Source organism: Sturnira hondurensis, unplaced genomic scaffold, assembly GCF_014824575.4.
Source record: "Sturnira hondurensis isolate 20B ecotype Veracruz unplaced genomic scaffold, ASM1482457v3 Scaffold0013515, whole genome shotgun sequence".
In the NCBI taxonomy this organism is placed as follows: domain Eukaryota; kingdom Metazoa; phylum Chordata; class Mammalia; order Chiroptera; family Phyllostomidae; genus Sturnira; species Sturnira hondurensis.
This window is the reverse complement of record NW_028086146.1, coordinates 278,510-299,480: the sequence shown is the minus strand read 5'-3', so window position 1 is coordinate 299,480 and position 20,971 is coordinate 278,510. Positions and strand designations below refer to the sequence as shown.

Genomic DNA, 20,971 nt, shown 5'->3' with positions numbered 1-20,971 from the left:
TACTTTAGCTAAAATCTACGTACTTGCCTTTACATTCTAGGGGGGTCAGATCTGTGCACAAATCGATTTGTGAAGCTAAAAGCTGCTCTTGTGTAGAGAGGTGCCATCAGGATCCATTTCAAAGCTCTGCTTGCTCTTGCCAAGGTCAGTGGCTATCGCCGAAGTAACCAGAGAATGTCAGTGTCCTCCCTCTCCAGAAGACTATTTGTTTTACAGCATTAAATTTCAGCCCTTTCTTTCCCTTTCTTTCATTTAATGGTGGAAATATATATATTTTTTGTTTGTCATTATAAGAAAAGATTACTACCTTTCTATGAGAAGTTTTGATAAAATATTTTTTAAAATTTTGCCTAGAAAAAAACCAGTTTTCTCTTACAGCAAGTTTTTTTTTTCACAGAAGTTGAGAAAATGAATACAATATCTCCAGTGGCAGGGGGGGTGGGGCGGGGGGGAAGTTTGATTTTCTGTGTAGTTTTACTGCTTGAGTCCCGACCCAGGTGTAGGAGTATCTTCTTTACTTACTCATTTAATTTACTGAGTACACTTAGTGGTCAGCCTTTCTCACCTTTCTAAAGGAGCACTCACTCACACTGCCCTCAGTGAATGTAATTGGATAAAACTGTAGAATGAAAGGCATTTGGAAAGGGTCAGACAAACTCATGCAGAGTGGGATGAAGCCACATATGCTTTGGATAGAACTTAACACAATCAGTTTAGTTTTATTTTAGACATGAGCCCCAAATACAGCCCTTTTGACCTGCATACACTAACCCTAAATGGCAAACCAAACATTCATGAAAATTTAATGGTGAGGAAATTAGTACCTTCTTATGTTTCGGACTGTGAAATGGCACCAGGGAGCACTTGCAGCGACAGGCAGAAGTGTGTGGATGTGCTGGACCACACCTGGAACATTTGTCTCTTCAACCTGTCGTCCTTCTCCGAGTCAGCCGGTAGCTGCCCCGTTCCTGACAGGACACCTCCAGGATGCCACCCAAGAAAGGTATTTTAAATAAAGACCTGGTTGTAAAATACTCTACTTTTCTTAGAGATGGAACACTGAAAAGATTTTTTTACACAATTTTTGTTCCCTTTGGGGGCTTTTTCCTTTGGATTGTGTGTGTGGGGGGAGGGGGGTAGAGTTTCTTTCCTAAGAAATTGGGAAGAGATCAATATTCCTTTATCTACTTTTCTTTAATGGACATATGATTTCACCAACTAGTGTTGCTCAGACTTACCTTTCTTTTATTTAGGGACACAACAGGGAAAGTAAAATACCCTAAGGTTACAGTGCAGCAACTCAAATTCGGGGTTCAGTCCTTAACAATGACCTACTGTGAGATCAGTGTTGGGGCAGCTTGGTGAAGGATACCTGTTCTGCTTCAGTTTGTAATTAAGTACAGTTTGAACTAAGTAAAGTTGAAAAGGAGAGGAAAGAGGATTAAGGCAGAGCAAGTGAAGAAAAGAGACATAAAAACCTATTGGGGCTGTTTATGTGAAGGGGTGAGAAACACAGTTTTGGTCTCTGTGACTTGCCTGCCAAAGGGGAGCATGTCGGTACCACAGAGATAATATGTGACATGGTCAGACATCATTTTGTGATGCTTACGCAGCTTATACTTGGATCTGCTCTCAGCCTCATGTCAGTCCCCCCAAAACAAAGTGGTAGTGTTCTTAAATATAAAAAACCTGGAAAAGCATGTTTACTTTTCAGCATAGAACTTCTGATCTAGGTGGTCCTGGTTCTGTCATTCCTTTATCTGGTTTATTTAATCTAAGAATGGAAAGTGGAGACAGACCACACTGGGAGATAACCTACTCAAGTAATCCAGCTTCTGCCCTGTGTCTTGGGAATCTGAGAAGTACCCTATTGAATATGCTTAATAATATTATTGACTTCATACATCTAGACAGTCTTAGGGATATCATTATCAAAGTAGGTAACAAAACAGGTAACAAAAAACAGCCCCTTCTTTTGAGAAACACTTTCCAAGAAAGTTATTTGAAATAGCTTCAAGTTGTATATTAGCTTTTAACAGGTGGGGTTGGTTTTCCACTAATAAGGGCAGGGTTCAAATCTTATATAAGATGTTCAACTTCATCACCTTTAGGATTTCCCATCCCGAGGTCCTCAAGCTCCTCAGGCTATCTTGGTAGTGATGGTCTTGGAGGGCTATTTTTTGATCTTTAACAATTCTTTAAAAACTTGTAGTAAGGCTGTGCAGGCTATTTTAATGCCAACCATCTCATTAAATGAAAAGGTTAGAATCGGTTATTCTTGCTGTTTATTAATGTTTTTTATTATTTATCATTTTTGAACTTATTGTATTAACAACAGTTGTTTTAAAGTGTAATTGGCTTATTTCGATTATGAATAGAATATGTTGTTGTCAGAATGTGTGACTTTTAGAAAAATATTATATTAAATGGTAGCATCAACAAAAACACAGAATCCCACCACAAATAGATCACTATTGACATTCAAGTACCTTCTTTCAGACTTTTTCTATGAAGGCTCTGTTTAATTTATATCTAATAAAATGGATGCAATTAATACACAATAAATGTCATTTTTCAGACAATGCTTAAACTTTACAAGAAAGAAAAATGACAGCATTGCCTGCTTTGGTTACATAATGTCATAGTATCACATCACTAGCTTTCATTATGGAAAGCATATTGCATGCCAGGCCCCATGCTCTGTGCAGTGATGAGTTACCGTGATGGCTAGATGTGAAGTGGTCCCATGTGGTATCTTACCGTGATGTCTACCATTTTCAACAAGCTGTGATGGGGCATAGTAGGTCAACTGGCTGGTGTTTTGCTCAGCGTGTTGAACTTCTCCAGACGGGACACAAGGAAACACTATTTCTAGGGGTAGCCCATGAAGAAATTGAAGGAAGGTAAATTTGTATGCCTGGGTCTCTCCTGTCTCACCACATGGAGAGTTAACACCACACAGTTCTGAGTTGTGTTATCCAGCCTCTTCAATGGATCATCTCTGTAAGATGCCAGATAGCACACTCTATAGTGTGGCGTTCTGTCCAAGTCTGGAAGTCGCAGATGCCCTAAAACTCTGGGCTTGCAGGTAGTCTATTCTGAGCTGCTCCTGGCATTTTAAGATCAAGTGATTGATTAGAGCTGGGATGCTATTGGAGCCACAGGAAGGAAGGAAGTGTTCGAGAGAATCTGATGAATGAAGCACATGAGATTTGCGTCTGATGCAGAAAGGAAGAAAACAACATGGAACATAGAAATACTGGTACTTGGTGAGATTGAATGCAGAAAGATGAGGGAAAGGAAATGTTACAAATGACTCCCCCAGTTTTAGGCTCAGTCAACTGAGTGGAAGGAAATTCCAGTAAATAACACATAGAGGCAGTGGGGAAAAATGTTTGGTTGGGGTATGGCTTTATTCTGCAAGGTATTTTCTGGAGCTCAGGAGAGAGGTGGGAAATGGTGACAGGGTTTGTGCTTCATCTGAGAGGTAAAATTACTAGAATCACATGGCTCTCCAGGAAGAGTACACAGAAAAAGAAGAGAATATAGCCATAATAGCACGTGGGCGATTTCAGCATTTAGTGATGGGTGGAGGTGGATGAGCCCATGGAAATACAAAAAAGGATGGTTCAGAGGGATAAGAGAAGAAAGACATTGTAAACTCTGAGAGACATGCAAAATATACATACAAAATAAAGGTGGCAATCATCACTATATTGCTAGTCTACTGTTTGGCTATGTTAATTTCTTTCAACAATGCAAAGATAAACCTGATCCCTGCTTGTGCAAATTCTTTAAAATTAAAAAATTTTAATTTGCTCAAATGAATGATGGTTTACTACTTTTAAAGATGAATAGATAGCCTTTCTTACAAGAGATAAATTATCTATGTGTGCATTGGGATTATACATTTTCACAGAAAGTCACCATTTATTCATTCATTGATTTGTTTACTTTTTATTTCAATCAGTACACAATTCATTTGCTGTTTTTATGCGATCTGGGAAGAATGTGATGTGATAATGGACTTCTTAAAGAGTTTATAGATTAATGTGTTCAGTGTGGTACTGAGCAATTATCTAAACAAAACCAGAATCAAAACATTGCTTTCTAAGCTGGAGTGAGCCTTTACAATTAGGAACAATAATGCATTTGTTTCTAACTTGGCCTATGCTTTCCGGATTTCTCTGACATGGATGCCACCTGTTTGGGTTTGAAATGCACACCAGTGGTAATTAAGGGATGGTATTCTTCTGACTGATAAAGTGTTGACACTTTTATTTCCATTTCTTTCATTCCACTTTTTTGAAGTTTTAATGAGGTATAATTTATGTACAGTAAACTCCACACATTGAAAATGTACAACTTGACAAGTTTTAACAAATGTATACACACTGTAATAACCACTACAGTAAAAATTTCATTGCCCCCAAATGTTCCTTACGCCCCTTTGACATGAGCCTATACATCCCACTTCCACTTCCCAAATATTCACTCCTGAACCCAAGCAATCTCTAATCTTTTTGTTACTAGATTAGTTTGCATTTTTTAGACTTTATGTAAAGGGAAATATACAACAAGTACTTTTTGGTGTCTTGCTTCTTATACTTGGCACAATGCTTCCAAGGTTCATCTACATTATTATATGTATCAGTAGCTTGTTTCTTTTTATTTCTGAACAGTATTCCATTGCATGGGTATACCACAATTTGTTTATCCACTTACCAGCTGATGAACATTATAGTTGTTTTCAATTTGGAATTAATTGGAATACAGCTACTGTGAATATCTGAGTACAAGTCTTTATGTCAACTTGCAGATAAGTATTTGATTAACATTATAAGAATCTGCCTAAAAAAAAAAGAATCTGCCTAAGTACTTGCTGAAGGGGCTATATAATTTTGTATTTTCACCAGCAGTGTATGAGAGTTCTAGTGGTCCACGTCCTCACCAAAAGTTGATATTGCAAGTGCAAATTGCAAATTTACTGTTAAAAGCGAATTTCACCTTTTGAGAAAGTATATAGCAGTACTTCATTGTGGTTTTAATGTGCCTTTCTCTAATGACGAATGATGCTTAACATATTTTTATGCTATTTTCTTTTCCTTGTTCCTTCTATTCTTTTTTAAATAACTCTCTTTTCTTAACCTTCCTTTGATTAATTATTTTTATATTCCATTCTATCTCCACTATTGCTATATTAGCCGTATCTTTTTGTCATTGTTATTTCATTTTAGTGGGTTAACAATATATACCTTTAACTTATCCTACTCAACTTTTAAGTAATGATATGTTACTTTGCATATATTTTAGGAATATTACAGTGGTATTATTTTACAGTGATCCTTCACCTATTGCAGAAGTTACGTGCCAGAGACCCCCTGCAATAGGTGAAAATCCACAAAGTACTGGCGTAATATTTATTTTATTAATTATATATATTTTACGACTTTATAAACCCTTCCCACACTCTTATAAACACTTCATATGCTCTTAAACACTTTCTATACTCTTAAACATACGTAATTTTAACAACACATAAAATTCTATATGGGTACTCACTAGTGAAGTATATCTACAGTTGTCCTTTGCTATATCATGGTTCACTCATTGCGGCTTCACTGTATGGCGGCCACAATGAGTGAACTGTGATGTAGCAAGGGATGACTGTATTCTCCCTCCTGTACTTTGTGTTATTGTTTTTGTATACTTTAATTCTGCATGTATTATGAAGTCTACAACCTATCATTATTATTTTTGCTTTCACATTCATCTTTAAAAGAATGTGAAATAAAGGAAAATAAGTTTTTTGTATTTACCAATATATTACCATTTTCAGGGTTTTTTCTTCCACATTTCAGATCCAAATTTGTATCTGGTATCACTTTCCTTCTGCCTGAATAATTTAAAAAAATATTTCTTGTACAGATCTGCTGACAATTAGTTCATTCAAATTTTATGTGTCTGAGAGAGTCTTTACTTTCATTTTGAAATATATTTTTTTATGGAAATAGACTTCAAATTGGATTTTTTTTTCTTTCAGTGCTTTATTTATTTATCTTTAGAGGGGAAGGGAAGGAGAGAGGGAGAGAAACATCAATGTATGGTTGCCTTTCCTGCGTCTCCTGCTGGGAGTTGGCCTGCAGGGAACTGGCCTGCAACCCAGGCATGTGCCCTGACTGGGAATCGGACCGCGATCGTCTGAGTCGCAGGCCCGCGCTCAGTCCTCTTTCAGTGCTTTAGATTTCTCTTTTTCATAGTTTCTGGTGAGAAGTCTCATGAATTTTTGTGTTACTTTGCTCTGGCTGCTTTTAAGATATTCCAAGTATTCTTCATTTTATTTTGTTCTTTTAAAGATTTTATTTATTTATTTTAGACAGGAGAAGAGAGGGAGAAAGAGAAGGTGAGATACATTAATGTGTGGTTGCCTCTCATGGCCCCTTGCTCTGGGGGGACCTGGCCCGCAACTCAAACCTATGTCCTGGCTGGGAATTGAACTGGTGACCCTTGGCTTCACAGGCCAGTGCTCAATCCACTCAGCAACACCAGCCAAGGCTTGTTGTTCATTTTAGCAATTTGACTATGCTGTGCCCTGACATAGTTTTTATTCTTCTCTTTTTCTGTTTGGAATTTGCTGAGATTTCTGGATCTTGAGTTTATAGTTGCTATCAAATTTAAAACAATATTGGCCGTTATTTTCTCATTTTTTCTGACTGCCTTTCTGGGACTTCAATTTTATATATTCTAAACACTTTATTATCATCCCATACATCACAGATGTCTTTTCATTCCTGAAATCTTGTTTTCCTTCTATATTTTTTTAAAAATAATATCTGTGTCTTCAACTTTGTTGCTCTTTTCTTCATCAATATCTAATTCACTGTTCATCCCATCTAGTATATGTCTCATGTCAGGTACTATATTTTTCATCTCCAGAATTTGATTTGCTTTAAAATATTTTTTTCTTATGATATTATAAACATGTGGAGTATATTTACAATAGCTGTTCACTATTATTGTATGCTAATTCTATTATCTATTATTTCTAGATTTGTTTCTATTGATTCATTTAATTGCTCTCCTTGTTGTGAGGCATCATATCTCCTATATTTTTGCTTACCTGGTAATTTTTTAATTCATTACTTGTAATGTTGTATTTTACATTTTTGCATTCTGTATTTTTTGTCTTCTTAAACATGTTGTTAGATTACTTTGTGGGATACAGTTAAGTTATTTTGAATTAGCTGGATGCTTCAGAGAGTTATATTAAGCTCTGTTAGGTGAGCTCAGCACAGGGCTAATTTGTTCTAAGCAATAACCTTCTGAAGACTAAAACCAATTGTCCATGAACAAGAAGCTTCTCTTCTCTGACGGGTGGAAAACTTGAACTCCTGACTCTCGCAAGTTCCAGAAACTATTCTGCCCACTCCCTTGCTCATGGTTCTTACCACACATGTGTGCACCCAGCAATACTCAGCCAAAGTCTGAGGGGGTTTGTCTGCAAATCCCCAGAGTTTTCTTTCTCTGCAGCTCTTTTCTTCCTGGTCATTTCACTGAACAAATTGTGGCTACACTGGACTCCCTAAAATCAGAACACTGTCTCCTCCACTCATTGAAACCACAAGCCTCTACTTGGGTTCCCCTCCCCTGTGTTGCAAGCTAGAAATGCTCTGGCAAAATCATCAGGCAGCATCAGGGCTCATTGCATTTGCTTCCCTTCTTTCAGAGATCACTGTCTTGGGCTGTCTGTTGAGCAATGTCTGAAAATAGATATTTTATATATCTTTTTTTTCTTCTGCCCTGCACCACCCCTGCCACTGGCATTCCACCCTTCTTAGTTCCTGTCTGTGGTTCATATGTATAAGTTCTTTGGCTTCTCCATTTCCTATACTATTCTTGAACACTGTCTATTTTTGTACCTACCAATTATGCTTCTTATTCCCTGTAATTTTTCCCTCATTCTCCCACCTTCCCTGATAACCTTTCATGTGATCTCCATTTCTGTGATTCTGTTCCTGTTCTAGTTGTTTGCTTAGTTTGTTTTTGTTTTTGGTTTTAGGTTCAGTTGTTGATAGTTGTGAATTTGTTATCATTTTACTGTTCAAATTCTTGATCATCTTCTTTTTCTTAGATACGTCCCTTTAACATTTCATATAATGAGGGTTTGGTGATGGTGAACTCCTTTAATTTGTCCTGTCTGGGAAGTACTTTACCTGCCCTTCCATTCTAAATGATAGCTTTGCTGGATAGGGTAATCTTGGATGTAGGTCCTTGCTTTTCATGACTTGGAATATTTCTTTCCAGCCCCTTTTTGCCTGTAAGAAGGAAATGTATTTCCTTTGCCAGATTGGAGAAGTTCTCTTTCATTATTTTTTTGAGTAAGTTTTCGATGTCGTGCTCTTGCTCTTCTCCTTTTGGCACCCCTGTGGTTTGATGTTGGAACATTTAAAGTTGTCCCAGAAGTTCCTAAGCCTCTCCTCATTTTTTTGAATTCTTGTTTCTTAATTCTGTTCTGGTTGAATGTTTACTTTTTCCTTCTGCTGCAAATCATTGATTTGAGTCCCAGTTTCCTTCCCTTGATTGATAGTCCCTTCCTTATTTTTCTATATTTCACTTTTCATAGACTTCAATTCTTCCTCAACCACTCAACCACTTCAGTGGTTGAGACCATACTCAACCACTTCTGTGAGCATGTGATTGCCAGTGTTTTGAACTCTGCATCTGATAGGTTGACTAACTTTTCATTGCTTAGTTCTATTTTTGGAACTTTGATCTGTTTTTTTCATTTGGGCCACATTTTTTTTGTCTTGGTGCACCTGTTATGTTATGGGAGGTGGAGCCTTAGGTGTTCTCTAGAGCAGGGTAACTCACTCTGTGTTGTGGTGCTGTATGTGGGCGAGAGACCTGAGAGGGAACAATGCAATTAGGTCGGCTCTCCACCGGCTTTCAGTTACTTCCCCCCATACCTATAAGCAGATTGGGCCCTTCTGGTGCTGATTCCCAGGTGGGCGATTTTGTGTATATTCTAGGACCTTGCGGGCCTTTCCAATGAACTCTCCTGTGAGGCTGGGAGTTTCTTCTGCCTCTGCCATTCTCACAGGTTTTTATAGCCAGAGGTTTTATTTCCCTGCACTGGAATCCTGAGTTGCATGGTCTGTCTCACTCCTCATTTGTTCCTCCCAGTTTATCTGCATGCCAGTGTGGCATTGCCAGCAGCTGCCTTGCCCACCTGGTCCTCCAGCTGCCACCTTGCCTTGTGTCCTCTCCAACCCAGCTTCCCATTTCCACCCCTCCTCCAGTCTGAATGTATGTTTCTTTTTTAACTCTTTGATTGTCAGACTCCTATACAGTTCAATTTTCTGGCAGTTCTGTTTTTTTTTTGTTTGTTTGTTTTTAAATTTGCTGTTTTCCGTCTTTTGTTGTGCAAGGAGGCAAAGTGTATCTACCTATGCCTCCATCTTGGTTAGAAATTCAATATTTCATATATCTTATCTGACTTTCTAGTTGCTTAAGGCAAGAGAGTTAATACAGTCCTAATTACTAATTAGGACTGTTCTAATACAGTCCTAATTATTGTGGCTAGAAGCTAAATTCTAATATTGTGTTTATAGTATGCTTGTGTTTAATTATTCAAGGATTCCTTTTAGTTATCATAACTTTTAGGTAATGTAAGCAGGTAAATGAGAATATCTTCAAATGTATTTTTCTACTTTGGGGTAGTTCTCACAGATTTGACTTTTAGCCAATGATAGAGATTTTTAGTATCTGAGTTTCATATGCCAATGTTCATAAATATTGAGTATACCCGTATAGAATACTATAATGGGAAAAGAAAGATAAATTACTACTCTTGCCTGATGTTTTCATAGGGCTTGTAAGGAAATAAAGGACAGTCATGAAATCCTCTACTCTTTGTTAAGTAAGACAACATTAAAAGGATTCAAGCCGAAATTGTCCTAGACAATACAAAATCTCCCAATAAAAAGGGGAGATCTCTAAGGCTTTTACCTTCCTTTGACAAATTCTATAAAAATCACTTCAATTTAGAAATTTATTTTTAAGATGAACTTAACTATCTTACATTAGCATGTTAGAATTCTTCCTCCTCTTCTGGTTATGGGAAAAACTCAGTTCCCACCAATGTAGAGATTCATATTTACCGGTACCATTAGTAAATTATCCTCTTATCCCCTGTGTTTGAACAAGCTATGCACCTTTAATTTTAGTTCATTTAACACAGTATTTATTGGTTATTGAATACAGCATAAGGTAAAACAGACACTCCTTGACTTTAAGAGGCCCATGACTTATTTGAAGAAATGAGACAAATATATAGAAAACTTTAAAAAGCAGTATAAGACCATAATGAGAAAGATGCTTTACAGTAGAATATAAAATGTGAATTGAGTTGTAGAGGCAATATAGACTATGTACCTTTTTTTTTCCTTTTTCAACCCTTAATCATTTTCTATGGTTCTCTAGTGAACATTCTTCAATTTATCCAGATCATTCCTTAGATGCAAAGCTGAAACAGCCAGCAGGCATGAATCTGAATAATTATGAGCATGTTTGGATGATTATCTCACATTTCTGACTGCTATAGCTCTGTTTATACCTCCCAAACCTGTTTGTGCTCTTGTCACTATACCAGTCTTTATCTCTTGGCAAGGTAAGTAATGGAAAAAATGTTTGAATCATGAAGACCCAGGTTTGAATCCTTTTTTTCACTTCTTGCGGGCTTGAGATCTTGATTGAGCATGTTAGTTAAGGGCAATTTGGTTAAAGATAACATATTCTACCTTAGCTAGCCTAAGCCAATAGACAGCTGGAGGTGGGGGGACACTCATGGACCCCAAAGGCAAGAATAAACTTGAGTTTAAAGCTCAAATAGGCCAGAGACTAAAGCACTATAACAAACTCAGAACATTATCTTTGTTTCTTATTTCTGCAAATTCGCTTCATTTTCCCTGCTGGTTACTATTTTCTTTCTCTTATAGTAGACATGGCAGGTAAGGAAGAAGTTAGGAGTACCTAAAACTTTTGTTTTCTAAGGCATGTGGATGAATAAACATGTGTGTTTGTGTCAGGGCACAGTTCCCATAAAATGTTAGGAAGTTGGTAGAAAAGTTCCCATAAAAGTAGAGTAACTGGGATAATAAAATGATGGTTTCACTATAACTAATCATTTCATCTCTTTTGGCATAACTTAACATATATGCACAAAATCCTCCATTAATGCTAATTCTCTTCTTGCTTTCTTTCCAGTCAACTTTTACTCTCTGTAAGAGATCATTTTTATGAGTATATAATACGTATTACCTACAAAGAGAAATATGTGTTGATTTGAAATTATTGAAATATTATTGAATTATTGAGAACAGCTTACATCTTCATAATTTATCAAGGCAAATATCCATATATTTCCTGGACCAAGTGATTGGAGTGGAAAGTAACGGATTGAGTGATTTGGGTAATTCTTTGCCCAAGAAGTTTGGTTGTTGGGGTAAGGATTGCACAACTACAGAGGCTACCTGTGGTGTAGTACCTATAGGAGTTTAGCAAAAGACCCTCAGTGGAATGCACTAATCAAGTCCAAAAACCATAGTGTGGGAGTTTCTGCAGGGCAAAAAGGATGCTTCTGAAGAATTCATAAGTTGTCCTATGCAATAGCCAAAGGTAGACCTCAACAAGGCATGGTAATTACCCAAGTGTAAACAAAAATGCTTAACTTTTTGCCCTTTCAGTACTCATTTTACTACTCCATGCCACGCAAGAACCAGAAACCACATAGTGAGTGGAGGCATAAGTGAGGAGAAATGGTCAAAGAGATTCCTCCATTCCCTCCCCCACTGCAGTCTCAGTGCCTCCATTCTTGGCATGAGTGAAAAGTGGGAGATGCTGTGAATAGGATATGAGATTAAAGTTTTAATTTAGACTGGACTGAATATTTTAAGTGCTAATACCAGAAAATGAATATGAATTATCAAAGTGATGTGGTTCTTATCACTGTAAATGACCAAAAAGCTATAGGATTGGCCTAAAATGTTATCCAGGCCTCGGAAAGTGAAATCTGATGGAATCTGATTAAAGGTAGCCTTTATTTACCCTTTCAACAAAGGATCACTTATTGATGTGAACTATAATTATGGGTAGTAGGGCATATAATATATTTTGATATAAATATCCAGTTCTTCCTCTTAAGGGAACTAATTAAAACCTTAAAGCAAGACAGCTAAGGAATATCTTATGGGTGGTATGGCTCATCCACCATCTGTGTGCTCCATTCTGCTCCTGGTCTAATCTTAGCTGGCATCTCTATTTGCGATTACAGGGACTTAATTACCTATGACAGAGTTTACAATTTTTGCTTTCTAACTCAGAATGACTTCATGATGCTACAAGTCTTTTTCTACTACTGAGAGAGGGCTAGTGGTCTGTCTCAATTCTCAGGTCTGTTATTTCTTCTTGACAGAAGAAGAAAGGTTATCTATAACCTTTATATATATATATATATATATATATATATATATATATATATATATATATATATATATAAAGGTTATCTATAATCTTTCTGTGTATATCGAAGATGCCTTTCTACCCCCTTGGTGTTAGTGCTATCTTTTGCTTAAAGTTGAAACTGAAATGGGTTCCTCATTTATGTAACACCATGATACTTCATGGGTAATAAATAATTAAACAACCTTCCCAACAATAGTTGCTATTTCTTTTTTTTACCCAACAGCCAATATTGTGTGCAAGTTAAGCTTGCAACTAGCCCTAGCCTTTCCATGTGGTGATTTCATGAAGTGGAATTCTCTGTTTCAAAAATACTTCCTTTTCAATGAACTTACTGAGTTACATTCTGGTCAGTTCCCTAGTTTTTAAACACCTGGTTGTTCAGAGGCAATGACCAATACATTGCATCTCCTCCCCTAACTTTCTCTGCCTTTGAAAATATGTCTTGGATTCAAACAGCAAATGTTCCCTGCCTCTGTACTTCTGTCTCAACTCCCCAAACACACAAATAGTTTTACAGAGTTCAAAACTTTTTCTGACTCCTTAACAAAAAAATTTGCATATAGTTACGTATTGGCAATACTAACCTCCCACTCAAAATTTAGAAAGTAAATATATTCTAGTTTTTAATATCTTCATGGCAAGGTTCTTCCAGAAAAACACCTCCTGGACCCTGTAGGGGATACTTGTAAGTTCCAGTCAAAATTATGAAGTAGCTTAATTTTTGCTCTCCTGTGGCTTTCTATATTGTAATAATACCATCATGATCTAGGATCCGGCAGTCTAAAGCTTTCTGTCTTCCACTTTTAATTTTAGCTTGCTTTCACCCAGGTATCTGGGAGGAAAATATTAATATATTATTTTTACACTGGAATGTAAATTATAGGCAGTTAAAAGTGTGCTTTTATGTTTTCAGCCATGGCTCATGTTACTTCTGATCTTGCCTAGTTCCTAGAGTATCATTCCACCCTGTCTCTTCCTTCATCAGAAAGCTTAGATGGTTTGCATTGCTGCCATGTGACATTTAGACTCCTTAAACTGGTATGTCATGGTCTTCTGCCATTTGATCTTAGACTTACTTTGAACTCAGCTTTACTTTGAACTCATATCTAATTTGTTTGATCTACGTCATTCCTTGCATGCCCAGTACATGACCCAGCCTCTATATTGTATTTTACTGAGATGCTCACCTTAGTCTCTCTCAGTATTTGCTTGTTAACACTCCTCCTATCTTTAAGGCTCAGTTGACCGTCACATCCGCCCTGATGATTTCCTGGATTTCCTCAGTAAGACTTAATTTCTTCCTCTTCATACTTTCTGTGGCACTAATTCTGCCTCATTTACATACCACTCTTCTTCAAGTGCTTTGGAGTGGAGATGTTACATCCCTACTATGGAGAGTGACTATTTTGTTCCAGACCAAATATTGAGACACTATGCCAAATTATTTTCCCCCAATTTGTGAGCTTCTTTACTTAAGTAAAATTTTGCATAAAATTAAATCTTATTTTGTAACATTTTTGTTCTTAAATTCACCAACACGGGAAAGTCCAAGGATGAGGTGAGCTTGTAATTAATTGGCTGGTTGCCATGCTCACTGATGGTTTGCATCTGATGGGCAGCAGACACAAACCATCGGTGAACATTACTGCCCTAGAGAAAGTCCACATGGGGAACCAGGCTATAATGCAAGTATTGTCGGCAGAGCCTGTAATCAGAGCCAAAATAGGTTAATGGATATGAAGGATATTTCAGCCAGGTCTGATGGAGCAGGTCAGGTTTGCCAACAGGGAGAAAATATGGGAATAACTTGGCTTCTCCAGAATCTGGAGCTCTTGAATGGGATGATGTTTACTAAGCACTGACATCACTTTGTGGGCTTCCCATTTCCTGTGCCTCCTTTTCTGAACACTTCTCTTTCGTTCTTCAAGTGTGTCAGTACTACTATTTGGCTACTTATTTGTCTTTGGGAGCCATTCTGTCCCTTTAGCAAACCTTTGTGAAAGCAAGTCCGAGCTCATCTTTTATGTTTTAATGTTTAATAGCACTTCAAGTTTTTTTTTGTTTTAATGATATGAAAGGAAAGTGTATTCACTTAATAAATCATATATTCAACATTTTGTTGTCTTTTAAATAAGGAAAAGTAGAAAATTTTGCAATAATATATAATAGCTAGCAAAATATTTATAATTAGGACTCTTCTGGAAATTTCATGATGTGTCATTGTATCACTGATTATACTAGATCTGGGAAAGCAGGGGCATAGCTAACTTTTAATACCATGTCTCCCCACAAGAAGGGTTAAGATTTAGTAAACATTGAAGGAATCATGGACTCTCTAAACAGGTACATGGATAGTAAATAGAGTGACACCTCCTGATGCCTGCTTTTTGGTGGATACAAGGGGTAATTCTAGTTCTTATGCCCTTTTCTTTAATTGCTGCTTTCAGGGGGTACTAGAAAAGAAGGTTGGTGCCAGTACTGTTTTCCTTGGGAGGTTATATGGGATCAAAGGCAGAACTTAAGGAAGTAAGTGTATTTTTAGACTTTGTTACTTATTTAGATAGGTTGCTATAGAAAGTGGTGCAAAGATATTTCAAGCACAGAATATCACAGCCAGGGTGCTTTAACACTGCATTCAAATAACCTGGAGTGAGATGGGTAGAAGCATCTGCAAACTGAAATAAACCACCACAAACTTCTCTTTGGAATCCACAAGTCTGGCAACCGGTGACTCAGGTAGTGGGTCAGGAGGCCTGAATATTTCGTCTGGCACCATGATGCCACCTTAGTTTACAGACTTGGGGATTAATCTGACAAGCCTTCAATAGTTTGCTTTTTAGTGTTTTGTTCCCCAGTGAATTTCCCCTGGTCCATTTCTAGGCGTAGGTGAGGACATTCCATGCCTGTGAGCTCTCAGCATCAACTGGTAGGAGGGAAATTTTTTCCATTCAGCAGTGAGTGGCATTTGCTTTCCCTATGAAGAGGAATGACTTGTGAATGATGTTCAGCTTTCTGCCATGGTTCTTTCTCAATCCCCTGTAGTCACATCTCTGAATGGAGGAGGCTTGGGTATGTGATGGGCAGAGCTGCCAGACTGCGTGAACGCTATAGTGAGAAGATGGCAAATTAAAATATCAGACATTTCAAGAGGAAAGATGTATAAAAGCTCCATTTAAAAGTGCTTTGACAAGGAGGGGTATGAGAGAAGCAGTTAAGGAAAATATAGCATTTTCTCTAAGGAAAGTAGGCAAGAGCCCTGAAGGAGCCTCAGTCCTAATCTCTCTGGCAAGTCTCTGTTCCTCCCATGGTTTGTGCCTTCTTCCTTGTGACTCTGTTCATGGTCTTCCTTCCTCTTGGAAAAGCTTTCAGCAGTAATCCAAAGGGTCAGGGAAATGTAATAAGTAAGGGACTGGAATGTATTGGCAATATCTTTATTGCTAATTGATGGATTGGTTTATTCATCCATGTGCTCATTTATTCATTCACTCATTCCTGCCACAAATATTTACTAATTTCTTACACTTTGCGAGGCACTAAGGGTAAAGAGGTGAAGAAGATCAACAAATCCCCTGCCTTCCTGGAGCTTACTTGCTTGTAAACAGTGGATCCATTAATAAATAACTGGGTAACATAATGTTCGGTGGTGCAGGGCTATGAAGAAAGTTAAAGCAGGGTAGAAAAAGTAATGGTAACTGGTAGTTTTTCATTTTTTCCATTCATCTGCTTTTGCATCCACAGTGCGGTTGGAGTGACAAAGGAAACTTGTAGCATTGACTTTCAGGTTAGGGCAGTTTTCTTCCCTTTTCCACCTCTGCCATCTCCCTCCCCCTGCTCTCTCCCTCCTCCTGCCCTCTCCCTGCCCTGCCCTCTCCCTCCCCTGCTTTCCTCCCCGCCCCCCCCTCTCTCTCAGGCCTCTAAGATTTGACCTCTAGATTCTGCAGGGTAAATTGGCTCCTTCCCCTTAGTTGCCACTACATTCCCTGTAAACATGTACCTATACTACATTCTTTTGCCTATGTAAAAGAGAAATAGCTTTTCTGTTCTTATTTTTGCAGTCTTGAATATAGCTCTTATCTGCTGATGTTCCTTCTTTTCCTTTGTTTTGTGGGTTTATACTTTTAAAAATTCCTTCCCTACCTTGTGTAGTTGGATCTCGGGACATACTGAAGACAAATACCTATGTATAGTTTACCATATTTAAATGGATTTACTCACTTAGTAGCACAACCATCACTGGCTTTTTTTCTGTGGACCCTGAATATTTTTAATCCTTGCAGTTTTTAAATTGTATATGAGTAAAATCATCATGTAAAAACATCTATTGTTATAAATTCTGACCCCCACCCCCATCTTCCCCAATGGAGTTGTCCGTCCTCCCTACCAATTTTACTCTGTTTTTAGAGATTCCGTTTCATTCTCGGAGTTGTCCACAGGAGCCTCCAGCAACTTGTCAGTTACAGGTTAGGTTTTTCCACCCAGTAACAGTTCGCACAGAGGTTTCCACTCCAGTAAGTTGTGATCCTCTGTATCTTCTTACCTGTCTCTCCAGTTTGGGAGGCTGCAGTTTGCCCTGTAACCTCAATTCTCCAAGAAGAGTTATTGATTTTCAGTTTATTGATCTAAGAAGAATTATTGATTTTCAGTTTGTTCAGCTTTATTCCTGTTAGGATGAGAATGACAAGTTCCAAGATCCTGACACCCAGAGACTCAGATTAAGTCTGCCTTTTTTCATGCAGATTATTTTGATCATTTCAATTCTGGAATATCTCTGTTCCCTCACTTCCTATTCTGGACATTAAAATCAGGGTAATTACATCTATTTCTCCTTACATCAAATGTTTTATATGTGCCTAGTTTGTCTTTTAGCAGGACTGGGACCTTTTAGAATGACAAGGAATACCTTGTTTGCCTTATGGTTCCCCAGGTTTCATTAGATTAATATAGATTTGAGTATCTTCTATATTCCAGACCCTGCCACACATATTTTATTGATTTAATTATCACAATATTCCTGAGATTATTTGTTTCCATGATTTGTTGAAATGGGCACTGGTGCTCAGAGAGGTTAAAAAGATGCCTGTCAGAGCTAGGATTTGAACCCAGATCCATTTGATTCTAAGAACGAGACATTGCTCCTTCAACTAAGCTATACAGTCCTTTTTACTGTTTAGTTGGTCTCCATAGACACTAAGTCTATTCTTATTGATTCAGTGACTTAATGGATAAATTATTTGAACAACCTTCTACTACTATTCTCTTCTCTCTAAAATCAGTATCATGGCAGGAACTTGACCCCAAAATAAAATAGCCAATTGAGACCTCTTAATTTGGCAACTAAGAGAAAGTAGAGTTAATTGACTAACCCCCTCTCCCATCACTTCTTAAATTTCCAGAATGTTCCAGAAAGCATTTTCCTGAGCTCTATTACAAGCTGGAACATTTTAGCCACTATTAAACAAACTACTGTTAATATTTTATGAGTTTACTTCTTCCTAACACTGTGATAATAAAATGTTTTTAGCTAAATATTGGTTGCTCTATTCCTGTTCCTTTTCCATGATGTTTTATAATTCAGGCCTTCTTTATGGAGACAGAGGGGTATGTTTTATAATCGTAAGGGTAAGGAAAGAAGAGTTTGTGTGAGATCCTAGAAGACATAGCTAAGCAGTAACCTCTGACTTTCTATAGCTTTTCCGTGAAATTTCTCCTCACTTTTTTGTCTCCATAAATCTCATTCTTTAAAACAAAAACAAAAAACAACTTTGTCATTTTAATGGCAATATACACTTAGTATAATTACTTGGAAAAAGTCTAAAGAAGAAAAAAATAATTGCTCAACATCTCATTGTCTAGATATGACTGTTAACATTTTGGCATATTACATCTCAGTCTAGCCCCCTCTTTATTTGCTTAAGGCTTTTGTTTATAACATAAAATTTTTGTAAACCTTTTGTATGATATATATCATAGACATGTCTGCCTGTCATTAAAATATCATTTCTATTTATTGGACTCATAGTTAATTGATAAAATCATTCCCTCAAAATTAGTAATTTGACAACTAAGGGGGGTGGATAGGGGAGGGAGGTGGGGAGCATGGGGGGGTGGGCTGGGACGGGAGTAAAAAACAGAAAACCGTACTTGAAAAATAATAAAATAAAAAAAGAAAAAAAATTAGTCATTTGTAGAGGTAGTCAGATGAGAAACCAAACGATACAGGGGTGAGGAGCAGCCATGGCTCTTGACTCATGTTTTTTCCCCATGTGACTGAAAAGAGAGAAAACTTAGATATCTGTAGAACATTTAACATGAATAGATTTCTCATTTGATCAAGATGAAGTAGAGATACTGAATTTGCTTTTATCTCAAACGTATAAAAAACTGGACAAAAATATATGAAGTGACTGTTTTTAAGAATTTATACCTCAGACATTAAAGGATAGTGACCTCTGAGAGATGGAAAACAAATGAGGTGACCCCACCATTGTTTCGGCTGACTAAGTCTCCCAGCCATTGTTGGGGGGTCGGGGGTGGTAAATATAAACAAAGAACTGGTGAGCTGTCTGATTTGAGAAGATAGAGCTGAGGGTCTGGGGAAGTAAAGTAACCAAAATACACAGGGAAGACTCCCAGAGAAGAGAAAGCTGAACAGAGAGAGCATTCTGGAGATCTTCAGAGTGTTCTTGCTGATTCTTTAACTGGGCAATGATCGAGGCATACATGTGGCCAGGGAAAGAACCCTCAAAAAAGGATTAGAGGGAACAATTCCTAGAGCTCACATGGGTGTAGGAACAGTTCTCCTTTACACTTGAAAAAGTATAAAACCTCATAATTCATGGGATCAAGTGGTACTCCACTTGAAGGGTATTCAATATTTAGAAGGGTTTGACTCAGCATTAGGGAAAAGTTAGCCCTAGACTAAACATTGTTCTAGTCCCATCTAACAAAACTTAAAAGTGATACTCTCAACTGTTTGAGGTAAATTCAGTGCATACCAGAACAAAGCTAAGGAATATTTATAATAATATAAAAATATCTAGTACCCAATAAGAAAAATTAATAATATCTATCATACAATCAAATATTACCATGAATACAAAGAAGCATGAAAATACCCATAATTAGGAAAAAAATGAATTAACTATATTTGCCCTATAAATGATATAAATAATATAAGTAGTAGGCAAACAATTGTTATAACTGCATTATATATATTCAAGAGGCTAATTAAGTGGGAACATAGATGAAATTAAAAAGGAAAAAATTAAACTACAAATAGAAATCATGAAATGTGGGCTTCATGATATTAATAGCAGATTACACATTGCAGAAAAAAATGTATAACAACAGGAAAATAAGATTTAGAAGAAAAGAAATGGAAAAATACTGCTATAAATTTTTATATTATACATGAAATGGTATAATATCATTTGAAGGTAGACAATGACTAGGTAAATACCACTTTCTCCAAACCAACCACTTAATATAGTACAGAAAAAGTTACAGATGATAAAGCATAAAAGATGATAAAATAGGATCATTAGAAAAGTCATTCAAAAGAAGGCTGAAAAGATGAAAGCAGGAACAAAGAAGAGATAGGACAACAATTAATTAATGAGAGAATAGATTTTAATCCAACTAGGTAGATATTAAATGTAAATGATCTAAATGCCCAAGTTAAAAATTAGAAATTGCCAAATTGGATAAAAAGATCAAGATCCAATTACATATTCCCTATAAGAAACCCAATTTCAGTGTGAAGATATGAAGAGGTTAAGGGAAAAAGATGGAAAAAGACATACTATGTTAAACTAAATCAAAGAGAGAAAGCTGAAGTAGCCATATTAATGTGCATCAGTTTGCTTTCAGAGCTAAGAATATTATCAAGAATAATGTCATTTCTTAATTGCATGAGTAAATTTTTAAAGAGGACATGATAAATTTAAATATGTTATACCAAATAACACAACTTCAAACTGCATAAAGCAAATACTAATAGAACTGCAAGGAAATATAGAGAAATCTACTATCACAACAATTGAGGGAACATTTTTTCCAATAGTTGATAGAAAAAGTAAAAAAAAAAATCAAAAAGCATACAGAAAAGCTCCACAACATTGTCAACCATCTTGAAATAATTGACATTTATATGACTTCGCCAAAAATGCAAGAATACATACATTCCTCAGGAACATTTGAAAAAGATACCATATTCTAGGACATAAAAAATCTCAATAAATTTAAAATGACTGAAATCATACAAAATATTTCTTCTAACTACAATGGAATTAAATTAGAAATCAAAAGCAAAAGATAAGAAAATCCCACGATTTTTGGAAACTAAATACCACACTTATAAATGACTATGGGCCAAGTAAGAAATTAGAAAAGTGTTTTGAACTGAATTAAGATAAACAGAACTTTTAAAATTTTGAGATGTAGCTAAAAC

The 20,971-nt window shown here is 36.7% G+C and overlaps 1 protein-coding gene across 1 annotated transcript in view; it reads left to right on the top strand.

The window, feature by feature from the left end:
* Positions 1–730: 730 nt before the first annotated feature.
* TMC1 (transmembrane channel like 1) overlaps positions 731–20,971 on the top strand; it is a 142,149-nt gene continuing 121,908 nt past the window's right edge. Inside the window, exon 1 of the mRNA XM_037061780.1 lies at positions 731–953. Within this exon, the coding sequence (XP_036917675.1) occupies positions 731–953 (223 nt within the window). The remainder of the gene's footprint in view (positions 954–20,971) is intronic.